The sequence below is a fragment of the Pelobates fuscus genome, chromosome 3 (genome assembly GCF_036172605.1).
Source record: "Pelobates fuscus isolate aPelFus1 chromosome 3, aPelFus1.pri, whole genome shotgun sequence".
Classification (NCBI taxonomy): Eukaryota; Metazoa; Chordata; class Amphibia; order Anura; family Pelobatidae; genus Pelobates; species Pelobates fuscus.
The window spans coordinates 268,658,455-268,672,172 of record NC_086319.1 but is presented as its reverse complement, the minus strand read 5'-3'; the positions used below and the strand labels follow the sequence as shown (position 1 = coordinate 268,672,172).

Below are 13,718 nucleotides of genomic sequence, written 5' to 3'. Positions count from 1 at the left end.
AGCCCTGTCTGAATGGGGCAAAACCATTCTGTTGCCAATAGGGGATTTTGGACAGCAACATCCAGAAATTGATCACAGCATTTCACAATGTCCAGATCTGGCAAAACTGGCTCCAAATCAACCAAACTTGGATTTGGATTTCAGCCTGTCCAAATGGCTGAAATCCAGATACAAATGTTAAAATACAACCCTAATTCCTCCTCTACCACATAACTATTGCAGCACTGACAGCACTCAGCAGACTATGGAAAAAAACTTCCCCACCAACGATAGACCAATGCAAAACACTAGTGGAAACCAATAAGCACTATGAAAGAATGGCACGGAGCACACAACCTCCAACCAAATACTGGAGAGTAGCGTAGGAAAACTGGGAATCTCACACACAACACAACATCCCGCCTGCACACAGGTCCTCCTGACACCCCTCCCTCCCCTCCACCCTTGCCCCTACAAGACAATAGATGGTAACATGCAGAACAAACAGGCGACACACAACCAGACCTAGGCTTAGAGCCAAGTACGTCACCACACACAGTAGACCACCGGGCCACGGAGCACAAGACTCATGATCTACTTCACACTACACTAGTACCACAGAACAAGGTAACCCACTCCAATGCACCCTAAGGTCGTTACTAGATAACATGTGAAATAACACTGTGTCATACCAATGTGAAATAACAATGTAGCATAACAACGTGGCATAACACTGGGAAACACAATGCGTAACATCACTGTGAACTCTAACAATATGAACTAACAATGTGAAATTCCAATGTGAACTCACAAGGCACAACAACTCCGCGAAATAGCAATGCGATATAACAATGTGACATATCACTGTGAAATGACGATGGGACAAGGCAATGTAGAATGACCATATGCAAACTCTGACATGGTGTTCAGGCTCTAAAATCAATGTGAAGCAATAGCTGTCACGTGAATAAAGCCAAGTCTGTTACTGCAACTAAGAATGTCATTGTCACCTAACCTTGATATCCCCACCCCCAGAAAAGAAAAAATACGACCCAAATTGCTAAAATCTGGACATGTATTTTAAGAGTCCTAATTATTTGACTGCTGACCGCACTTGCAAAAAAAAAAAGAAGAATCTTTGGGGCACAAACAAATTCTGTGTAGATAGATGATTCGGTCCTAATTGTAACAGGTTTTATTAGAATGCTCAACCACATAGCTATAGTATACAAGGATTTTTGCATGAAATGAGTGAAACAACAGAGGATCTTCTTTAATATGGTGGTAACATTGATTAAGATGTGAAGGACTAGGTCAGGGGTAGGCAACCTTCGGCTCTCCAGATGTTGTGGACTACATCTCCCTTGATGCTTTGCCAGCAATATGGCTGTAAAAGCATTATGGGAGATGTAGTCCAAAACATCTGGAGAGCCGAAGCTTGCCTACCCCTGGACTAGGTGAAGCTCTCACATGCTTTGCATATAACCATTTCTACCTGGTCTGTCAATGATTAGTTAATTGCGATAAGAGGTGACATTACTAGGTTTTCACGAGAACATTGGCTTGGTTTAGGGAGATGTCACAGGGGCTTTTCCAATAATTAATTGAAGCCAAACACTCAAAACTCTGGAGAAAACATCCTTCATTACTATACATGCCTGACAGACTAGTTTAATTTTATTCTGTAATTTGTTTTCGTGCTACCAAAAACCCACCTCTTAAATCGCAAAAAATATATCAGCTTGCATGAAAAAAAACAGTTTTTATATGATATCTTACTAGCACCAGACAGCTTTAAACATTGTATTTGAAAAACAAGGTTAATCAACAAGGTGAGCATATTAAGGAGCTGGATATTAAACAGTTGAAGAGCTAGACTCAAACAGATGAACAACTGCAACAAACTACTCTTTGGCACCGTTACGTGAGATGTCAGAGGACATGGGGTGTGGTATCAGTGAGTACAGCACAGTTATAACACGCCATGTGCTGGAGAGAAGGAGGTGAGGGAGAAACCGGTTTAACATCAAGTTTCTTCACTAAAATGATTTACTGAAACACATTTTAACTCTATAGGGGGATGTTTTATAACAAATATGCAGCCTTAGGGAGCAACTGTTGGTCCATTTTGTAAAAAACGAATAAAAAAACATCATAGGGAGGCAGTTAGTAGAATATAGACTTATTTAAGCTACCTGACCTCACCTTTTAATATATTTGTAGAATTAGTCAATAAATGTCTTTCTACTGATATTTTTGCAGGATTAAGTAGCAAACTCCTTTAAACATTTTGCTTTACTAATTTATCATAAAAATGAAAACTCATGCATTTAAGAGCTACACCGTTATGACTGGGGAGATCTTACCCCTTCCATCCCCTATTAGATTTTCTAGTGAGTTTTTCTCGTATATTTTCCCCAACCTCACCCTGCTTCCTATATTAATGTGTTAAGCTTAAAAAATATCATGATGATCTAAACATTAGCAATCTGGTTACTTACTTGCTCCCCACAGGGAGATGCACTGATTTTGCAGGGAGGGACACTTCCCATTGTAGCAGTGGCCTTGACCATTCATGCAGGGGAATCCATTGACTCGGAAACGGTCAGAGGGGCAAGCAGCAGATTTCCCATCACACATGTCTGCTAGGTCGCAGTCATCTTTAATTGGTCTACATACATGTCCCGCATTCCTTATCTGTAAGAAGGCATATAGTAATGATGGTGAGCAGAACAGAAGCCCTCGTTGACTCTATAACCATGTGTTCGCAAGTGGATAGTAGACAATAACATTACGTATATGCATTACAATATGTAAGAAGGGGGAACATATACACACGTACACCTACAGAGAGAAATACTCTTCAGAATATTTTCTTTGGTAAACAGAGAAAACCTATTATTCCTTCGTGCATATAATTCTGGCAAATGAGTAATCGTCTTATTTTCTGCCCGCCCCTGTAAGTTGCCATCACTCACCTGACAATTATCGCAACACTCCCCAGCAGCACACTTTGCTTTTTCCTGAAGTTTGCATGTTTGTGCATTACAGCATGGATTGGTACATTCCTAGAAGATAAGGAAAGGACATAGATTTTTTGTGTCATCTCAGGACAAACTAGGAATACATGCAACTCAGCTAGATTTAATACATAGTTCATGGCTCCTAGTAGCTACTTTAGATTATTTAACTAAATATGCTAACGTTATGGTTTGGATTTGTATAATTAGAACTATTTGCCCGCTGACAATATGATACCCACATTACTGCAATGGAGGTATTTAACTTCCTTTATGCCCCCATCTGCAGTGGGTTCCCATGAGAATGGGACTTCTAAAATAAAATGGGGTCTGGGTCTCACCATTCGCCCACCTGTGACCATTGCGTGAAGGACTTTAAATGAAATAATGAGGTGGTGGCCAGTGAGAGGGGCAGTCAAATAAAAAAAACAGGGGGACAACCTAATAGTCGACCTCTGCCGCTACCTTCTATTAGCAGGTGTTGGCTATATTTCTAATATGGGTGGGGGACAAAGTCCCTGCCCAAATCCCCACCCATCAGATTTCTTCTTTCTTCTTAAATCTTTTTTTTTCAGTCTTACAAAAGGCCAAAAAAAATCTGTTATATCCCAACACTGCTTATAAGAATAAAAAAAAAAAAAAAAAAAAAAGAACAAAATTGCAAAAGAAGAGACATAAAATATGAAATTTAAAGGCAGGAAAAGTATTTATAAAGGCTTTCCTACAATCTCAGTGTATAGTGAATTGGTTGTCTGGCTTGTAAGTCAACTAGTTAGAGTGCTCTGACGGGCAAGTCTCACTTCTTTCGAGTCTGAGAATATTCCATTTGGACAAAATCCAGTGCTTAGGGAATTACCAAGTAAGACCAATCTACTGGGATGATTTGAGTTCCTTTTTTTAAATTAACTTTAAACACTGTAGAGAGAATGATGCTCACGATGCAGTAGTTAGAGCAAAGTTAATGGAGTTAAAGATTCAGTAATTAGAGTAATAAGAGAGGAATGAATAGAATAAGGAAGTGAATGGTATTCATGGTACAGTGATAAAAGGGGACTGAAGAGAGCTCAGATGCAGAAGAAAAAAGATAAAAATGTATATTAGGTCTGGTATTAGGGAATATGAAATATAGAGTAATTGGAGAGGAGATTGGGCTTAATGAAGAATTATAGGGGGGATATAATTAAGTAGAGGTCTGGGTGGGCTGGCAAGAGGGGTGATATTGCCACATGCAAGGTTTTTTGCCCAGAACTTTGTGTATCCTTTCTATGGCTGGACTATCCCCCTAGGATTTGGGACTCCAATAGCTGGGGCCAACTAGGCTGCCACACCGAGTACTCTGATGTGGAGGGATTTGCAAGTAGCTTCGGGATGAGATGAGAAACACTGGTATTAATAAAGTCCCAGGAAACAGAATTGATAACTTGCGAATGCATCCTTGTGCATGATATCACACCTAACTTCTGCAGCCTCTAATTATCAAATTGATATATTGTTTGTGAAGCGTGAAAAAGAATGCCAATACCTTGTAGATGCGCCCCAAGCCATACCCGGTATTAGAAGAAATAGATTTGTTGGACGGAGCACTGATTAGAGACAGAGATTCTGTATTTAAAACGAACACTGTAGTGTCAGGAATACACACCAGCCCCCCCTTACATCACAGTAAAAAGATGGTTTTACTTACCCTTTCTCCAATGCCTCACAGATCTTGCCATTGCTTACCCCGCCTCCATGGCTTAGTTCTTTAATCTTGATGATCTCAACCATTCCAATGCTATCCCATAGGAAAGCATTCAGAGGCTATTGCGCATACGCTGCAAAATGCTGCACTGCATCAATCCGCATCGCCTCATTGAGATGCAATGAATAAATGCATGCTGAGTGTGGAGACACACTAATATAAGAAACACCTCTAGTAGAAGTCTGAGTGACTGTCACTAGAGGTGCTACTAGGCAGCAATGTAATGTTTCTCTGAAAAAGCAGTGTTTACATTGCTCAGCCTGCAGGGGCATGCTATAGACACCAGAACCACTACATTAAGCTGGGACTCTTGTATCCCTTTAATGTAAAGAGATATCCCCCATAGTGTATTGCAATAGAAGTGAGATCAATATACCCAGGCAGATTACTAGCTCTTCTTTTCAGTCATTGAAATAAATCATTAAATCAAATCTATCAGGTTCAGGCATGTATTACACTCCTGTACATAGCAGGAGGTTAAGATCAGGTATGAGGAAGTGGAATTTATGTAATTTCCAAAGAATACCTGAATTCTGGCAAAGGGATATGTGAACAAGTGTAGTTTGAGTGAACACAGCTGCATCAAGGGAATCGTATTACATTTCACCCATTGACCCACTCACGTTATGCCCACCACATTTATTGCAGATATGAATTCTTGAGTCCCTTGGAATAGCCACATATTATCTTTGCTCCTGACATTAGTTAAATGCCCACCCTCTCAGCTTGCGAAATATTTCCATTGGTGCGTAGTGTGATATCTCAGAGATGCCAGTGAACATGCCAGGCACATTGCCAATGGCCCAGAGGGCAAGCATGCTAGCTCCTGATGCACAAATAATTCATTGAACGATCTTTGCTGCAGGCCTGGGATGATATCCTGTTATGTTAAGGTGGGATCCCAATGTTGTTACAGCCATTTAAGCAAAAAACGTACTTCAAAAATGTTTTTCATGAACCGATTTAACACTAAATAGTTGGTTAAGAGGAAATTCCAACAAATTACACATTTATGCCACAATATACGTGTCGTAATTTAATTTGCTTCTGAGTTGGATATTTATTTTCCATTTCAATAGACTCACTATGTCTTACTCTAGCCAGAACCTCACCTGTGATATCAGTAAGAGACTAAGAGGAAAGGAACAGAAATAAAGGCGGACAGACAGATCAAACTTGGGCAACCCAGGACTCTGTCATGTTTGTTGATGCTGTCTCCCTTTAAGATAAAGTATGCTTGTTCTTCTATCACAAGGGATCGCATAGTATTAACAGGAAATGAATCTGTGTTAAAATGTAAATTTACCTCCACTGTGCCACAGTCACACTCCTCCCCCACCTCTGTGAATTTATTCCCACACACTGCAGGGATCTCAATGTCTGTTTTCTCAGGCGCAGCCTTCATGCATGCAGGCATCTTGTCATAGATGAACTTCTGAAAGTTTTGTTGGCTGCAGGTACTGAAATATTTTGGTGTGTTGTAGCTGCGTGGAGACACAAGGATAAATGGAACAGTGAGACGAGAGAACAAGGAAGGAACGGTACATGCACACACACCAACAAACAGGATAGTGGTGAGACACAAGTATACAAAGTTCAATAAGAGTTTGATCTAACAACAATAAAGGAATCAAAGGGCAGGAGAAATGTTGGGAGTTCAGACAGACATGAGGTTAATAGAGAACTTAAAACTTGAACTGTTTAGGTCATCATTTTATTCTAAAACATTAATCAATACAGGATTGAAGTCAATAAACCATAAAATCAATACAGGATTGAAGTCAATAAATTGGCTATTTGTTACCAAAGTATCTCTAGAGGTGCTGAGCTTACTATGTTTTAAATGGCCCTGTTAAAGTGTCCAAAGCTCATCTTCAATATGATTGTGTTTGCTGAAACCTGAGTGTTTAAAGTTCGTATTGGATCCATGTTCACTAATCCAATAATGGTAAGTGAAGTTAAAATGTTCTGAACCAGAGAGATTCTTACTACATCAGTAGAGTTAACAGTTCTCTAGCAGCCATTAACATGATGAAAGGGATGCCATCAGAACTTGTGTGGTCCTTTGCAACCCCACTGTTTGGGATTCCCCTGCAACTACACTGTTTGGGTCCCCCTAACACACACACACTCACTCACAGATATCACAGTAACAGATACAGATATCCACTAACAGACACTGACACAGAATACCAGACACACACAAACACAAGATACCAACAAGGAAAGTCTGGCAAAGTTGTAAGCGGGGCAATTGCCACCCCTCCTCCACCCCAGGCCACTGGTATACAAATGTGTTGTATTGCAACCGCTCACCATTTTCTGCAGATTAAACATATCATGAGGCGTGTTGGGATATCTGTTGGCACAGTTTTGCAAGAGTGAGGCAGCAGACACATTTGCTAGGGCCTTTGTGAGCCTAGCCATGTGGGTTTGGGTTTGGCTGGTGATTGCAATCTCAATTTTCTCCATGCCTGGATCGATCCACTGGTTATTTCCTAGGAACTTGCATTGCCTGGTGTAGACCAGGCTTCCAGACTTTGATGAGTATGTATTATGTCCAATGTTAGGTTTACAAGTGATGTTTCACACAGTGCAATTAGATGGTTATCATGACATTCACAACACACTTCAGCTGTCACCAGCAATAGAATTGCAGTAAAAAGAGTCTATTGGGCATGCACAGTTCTCTGTGAATGTCCTGTCATGTTAAGCTGGTCATACTGAGTGAGCTGGTCATACTGAGCTTCTCTAGTAGCATGCTTCTCTAGTAGCCTAAACCTGTCAAATCCTTATAGTCCATGATGCTTGAGTTGGATCAACTACATTGAGATATGTGAGTTTCATATGCAAAAAAATACCATTTGTACTTGGCCCTTGGCCAACATTTGCTAGCCCTTTCTTGGATACCAATACACACTGCCAAACACATGCTACCAAACACACTGCCAAACATTATATACACGCTGCACACACCAGCCAGGGAAGCACCTTCATAGACATGTACATTACTAGTAACCTTTTTTACCCTACATTTTGCAGCTTTAGGGTTTCTTCTCTGGGTTGCAAGCATTGTGCTCTGCTCTGCTCTGCTCTTATTCCTCTATGTGCCTTCCTTCATGCACTGGGAGGAAGTGTTCTGATATTAATTCCACCTGGCATTTCCACTCTGGCGGAGAACGAGGGCGGTCATGCCAATCCAGTAAGGGGTACAGGTTCTGCAATGCTATCCAGATAGGCGAGATATTCATACCATCTCTACTGGCCCACAGAGCATTAAGGACCTATGTGGGTCCAGTGACTGGCAAAGCCTCTTACTTGGGTAATGGTTCCACCACCCTCATAGCAGTCATATATGTTGTTAAATATTGAATATGAGATTGTAATTCGTTTATAAGTAATGTGGACCTTTGCTTTCTGGATGAATCTAGATGAAACATATAATCTCACCTGAGGCTGGGTGCCATGATGCAGGTTTCAGCATCACAAGAGCAGGAACTGCTGTCATGACTCATTCCAAGATTGTGCCCCATCTCGTGCGCTACTGTAGCACCAACTGAAATAGATGGTTTACTGTGATCCTAGGAAAGGAAAATAAGAGACTCATAAATAACAATATGACCACAAAGAGAAATTGATAATAGCAACCCATTGATTTAATTAAGAAAATTAAAGCAAATACAAATTGGATATGAATTATCTGCCTTGGGTTACGTACTACTCCTAATGGTCCACTATAAAAGATTTACATTCATTTAAACTTACATTGCTTTACCCTTATTACCTATTTGATTGGGTAAATATGTTCATATGTGGTGTGCTAGCTACTTAAAATTTTGCAAATTAAGAACTATGCAAACCTACAAAATCCTCATGAATGATATTTAGAGAAGTATGGCTGCATATTTTCTGGCTGAGCTACAGTCCGTACATTGCAATCAGAAAGTCTCTTGTGAGAAGGGGATGTGTTCATAAGGGGTGGGATTATGCTGTAGAAAATAGCAAAATATTTTTAAGGAAAACTAAAGAGATTCAAACATGGAGGAAAACATATCATATATGTTTCTGGAAAGACTCTGACTGTTCTGGTGGGATTTGAACACCTGTTTGTTACTTTTTACCACCGCACACTGCTTCCCTCGATTCTCCGGCCCCTTGCCTGTGTCTAGTATTGTGTGTTTTATATTTTCTCTCTCTCCTGGCCTGTAGTCTTATCTTAGTCTAGTCCTGTAACTTTCTAGTTCTATCTTTACATCAGCCCAGCCAGTCTAAGGTCTGGCAATACGTCTCTTCCTATGCCTCTGTCTTTGCCTTTGTTAGTTAGCGGTCTCTCACCCTGCTGAGGATCCTTTAGCCAACCCTCACATTACGAAAGGGCCAAAATGGATCCTGCAGATGTTAGTCATCAGTTAGCTTCCTTTTCGGGCCTGGTTAGAGAAACAAGATCACAGGATGGACCAGATTTCCCAAGCTTTACAAACCCTCCTGGTTCATACTGGGCCTCCATGTGAGCCTGCTACTCCTGTGGTCCCACAAATAGCTTTACTACCTCCATTTACCTCTATAGATGTCAACAGCAAGACCCCTTCCTGTCTCACCCTACTCTGTATATGATCCTACGGATTGCAGGGAATTCACAATCAAGTTTCAATTAGCTTCACGTTTTTCCCTACAGACAGGTCCAAGGTGGGGTATATTATTAACTTCTTTAACCATTGATGGTCAAAGCTGTGGCTTGTGCTAGCCCTTTCTGGGAAAATAATCTTCCTGTTATCTCAGATTATTCTGAGATTTTTAGGGATGTTCAGGAGAGTTTTGAATGCACCAGGGTGCACTTCCACTGCTGCCAAGCCTTTTGTACATTGTAAGCATGGCTCTAGACTGCTGGGAGAGTACACATTGGAATTCCATACGGATGCCACAGAGCTTGAATTTATTAACCAATTGCTGGTTTGCACATTCATGGAGGAGTTGTATGACACCCTCCTAGATGACATTGCAGCCAGACACCTCTCAATGGAATCTAATGAGTTAGTCAGCTACCTCACCGTGACTGACAAGAGACTCCAGGTACATCAGATCATCAAGGAATGGAAAATTATTTCACTTCCCTGGATATGGCATTGGTACCCTCAGTGGAGGAGTCTATGTAGCTTTGTCTGACGAGATGTTCTAAAAAGAAGTTGAAAAGCTCCATAGATGTGGGGAAGGTCTCTGTATGTACTCTGGGAGAAAAGTTTACCTCTGTGCCACCTGCCCTATATTTAATAAAATGCCTGCAAACATAGGTCTATCAGGAGACGACCCTTGGGTATATATACACTGTCCCCTAATAAGTATACGTGCCTTCTTCCTGTGGAACAATGCTGCAAAATGTGACAATGTCGACCCACACTCTTAGGACCCTGTTGCTGCTGAGATCAGACATACTCAGACGGATATGGCCGTAGGTCTATGCAATGCCCCTGCCCACCTTTTTCTAACAATTCGTCAGTGATGTCCTGAGACTTTCTCCAATCCTTTTTTATTGTATATTAAAAAAAATTTCGCCTGATTTAGACATTTTTTTTGTTCCTGTTGTCATTAGGACTCAGTTTCTGGAATTGTCATGCCTCAAAAATTGCTGGACATACTAGTATTCATAAGACTACTTTGCTTAATGAAAGAGAATTTCGGTGGCCAGATTTGGCTTAGGATGTCTGGGAATTTATCTATGCCTGTCCCACCTGTGCTCAGGCAAAGGTGCCTCTCACATTACCTTGATGCCTTCAAAACCATTAAAAAAGCTTTTGTGTCAGCTCTTATCTTGGGACGCCCCAAACGTCGATGAACCATGTTTTTTTTTTTGTTTTTTTTTTAAAGTGAAGCACAGCGGAGACTGAACTAAGGCTGGTCTGTCCTAGAGAGCTTCGACATAGGTAACAGAGACCTGTTAGCCATAGTTCTGGCTCTGAAGGAGTGGAGACACCTGCTTGAAGGTACAACCTCTCTGATCCTTACGGACCTTAAGAACTTGACCTACAAAAACAAGCAATCAGACTATACAAGGTGGGTCAGAATCAAACAGACAACCCTGCAAAATCACCCAAGTAACAGATTCCACCGTGGCACAACAAGCAGTGTGCCATTGAAGTTGGTAAACAGGGGTTCAAATCCCACCAGAGCCAGTCAGATAAGCATTTCCTGACAACATGAGCTATCAAATGTACTTAAAGGGACACTATAGTCACCTGAACAACTTTAGCTTAATGAAGCAGTTTTGGTGTATAGAACATGCCCCTGCAGCCTCACTGCTCAATCCTCTGCCATTTAGGAGTTAAATCCCTTTGTTTATGAACCCTAGTCACACCTCCCTGCATGTGACTTGCACAGCCTTCCATAAACACTTCCTGTAAAGAGAGCCCTATTTAGGCTTTTTTATTGTAAGTGCTGTTTAATTAAGATTTTCTTATCCCCTGCTATGTTAATAGCTTGCTAGACCCTGCAAGAGCCTCCTGTATGTGATTAAAGTTCAATTTAGAGATTGAAATACAATTATTTAAGGTAAATTACATCTGTTTGAAAGTGAAACCAGTTTTATTTTTTTCATGCAGGCTCTGTCAATCATAGCCAGGGGAGGTGTGGCTAGGGCTGCATAAACAGAAACAAAGTGATTTAATTCCTAAATGACAGTGAATTGAGCAGTGAAATTGCAGGGGAATGATCTATACACTAAAACTGCTTTATTTAGCTAAAGTAATTTAGGTGACTATAGTGTTCCTTTAAGTTTTTTTTGGTGCCCAGATTGTTCCTTTAAAGTATTTACAACAAACACATCTCACCTGTATCACACCTGCAGAATGAGTAGTAGTGCACATGGTTCCCATGAATGCAAGGCCAACAGTGGCACCATTAAAGTCAATATTCCTGTGTGAGACATGACAAAATACTTGAGGGCAGATTCACCAATTCTAGCCAAGTGAACTGGAATTATTATGAACTAAACACAATTAAAAAGTATAATGCACATTCCTTTAAATATTACTGTGGGAAAAGGTGAAAATATATACCAAACAAAAATAAGGTTTTATCCTCCTCTGCCAGTCTGACAAACACTGTATGATGTACAGCATTAATTTAGTTGCTAGCAGAAATACTTAATTGGTAGATTACCCACAAAAAGAATCTGGCCCAATAGACAAGATATCAGCTAAAGAAGATGTACTTACGAGATTAACTGTGCATTGTCGTTAGGTTTCCTTGGCAGGAGTTGGGTTTCCCTCCAGTTAGTAAACCGAGACAGCAGTTGTGAGGCATCACTGGACATTTCAAACAAGTCTTTATCTTTCCATATTTCCAACCCAGTGATAGCGACAAAAGTATTAAAGATTTTATAAACCTATGTGAGAATAAATCATAAAATAAGTCAGGATCAAACTTTTATTTGCGTTATTGCTCACAGTTTAACCTTAAAATCTTTTTCTGAGCTCAAATGAATCCCGAGAAGGGCCCGATCATTAACAGGCTGAACTCTTACTTTTCAAAACCAGACATACATTCCATCAGTGATAATGATAACAGAATAGCATTTTTAACCAGGAAGAGTGAATGTAGCTTTCAATAAATTTCAAATAGGACCCTGACTAGTGCTGTTATTATCCAACTCAAAGGTACTCATTTTATTGACATACGAAGGATGATAAGCTTGAGATCTTCCTGGGAAATAAGCAGGCAGTTTGAACTGGTGCTCAAAATATTGCAGCTGGAACACTAACCACTGAGTTTTCTTACAGCCTTTCCCCAAGCAGTGACAATTTAAACATACAGAAAATAGACAACTGAAGAAAAAAATATATATTTTACTTCATTATTTCTCTTTAATAAGACATGGTATGCTTTTTGGAAACTTACTAAGTTGACATAATTAATAATCTCGCTGACTCTGATTCTAGCATATTCTTCACTGCGATTGTATTTTTTGAACTGAAAGAAACAGAAAAAGAGTTTGAACATTAGCAGTAATGAGATTTTACATAATATACATTGATAAGCTATATGTGGCACTGAATATTGTTACAAAATTTTGGGTAGCAAAGTTAAGCCATCGCCATGTTACATAATGCCAGAAACAAAAATTAAAGATAACATACCACATTTAAAAATGCTTATTGTTTTATGTACTCTCTGAATTAAATGGAAACAAACAATGAAAAAAAATAGTAATTAACTCAACTTGGAAAATAGGAATTGTTGATACCCTTTATACTTCTGAAGTAAAGAGCAGATACATATTGGCGTTGATACCCTTTATACTTCTGAAGTAAAGAGCAGATACATCTTAACACATCTTAACACCTACCACAATGTAAAGCTTATCTGTTATACGTGTCTTACATGTGGACTATTCCTCTGCTAATTTATCAAAACCTCATCTCGCTTAGAATTTCAAGGACCTTAACTACAGGTTGCTCCAATTTTTATTTCGACTTCTTTGGTTACCATTCTAATTTCCCAACACAGTTCATATATTTGGGACTTGATTGCCAGTGGCCCTGATCTCAGACTGTTTCACTAAAGGTTTCCTTTCATGCTTTCGCATAGAATCCCAAGATATGGCTACAAAATAAGTCAGCACACAAACCTTGGTGATAGCCTACCTGCCTACCTGGGATACAACCTCTGCTTAACATCTTGTAAAGACTCTCACATATAAACATCTATTAGATCTGCTTTGTCCGCAAAGGAAAAAAACAAAAAACTGTGCTTAGCCGGAATGTGTTGGGTTAAATACAGAGATGCAGTGTCAGCAAGTATTGTCATACTTTGCAAATTGACAATTTTGGCCCAAATTTTACAACTAACTATTCAGTTAATAAACCACTCAAATGAAAACTGTCATAATTGTTTATTAGAACTAAAAATAAAAGTTAACAGTTTTCATCTTTAGTCTGCCTTGGGCTTAAATTTGTATTTTTTGCTGTCCATATTGGCTCTGCATT

The 13,718-nt window shown here is 39.8% G+C and overlaps 1 protein-coding gene across 1 annotated transcript in view; it reads right to left on the bottom strand.

Annotated features, from left to right (window-relative positions):
* Positions 1 to 13,718, bottom strand: part of LOC134602977 (zinc metalloproteinase-disintegrin-like crotastatin) — a 61,017-nt gene that overhangs the window by 19,798 nt on the left and 27,501 nt on the right. Inside the window, exons 8-14 of the mRNA XM_063448507.1 lie at positions 12,631 to 12,702; positions 11,949 to 12,118; positions 11,562 to 11,646; positions 8,191 to 8,321; positions 6,047 to 6,224; positions 2,958 to 3,047; positions 2,481 to 2,676 (exon numbers count right to left, since the gene is read on the bottom strand). Of these exons, the coding sequence (XP_063304577.1) occupies positions 2,481 to 2,676; positions 2,958 to 3,047; positions 6,047 to 6,224; positions 8,191 to 8,321; positions 11,562 to 11,646; positions 11,949 to 12,118; positions 12,631 to 12,702 (922 nt within the window). The remainder of the gene's footprint in view (positions 1 to 2,480; positions 2,677 to 2,957; positions 3,048 to 6,046; positions 6,225 to 8,190; positions 8,322 to 11,561; positions 11,647 to 11,948; positions 12,119 to 12,630; positions 12,703 to 13,718) is intronic.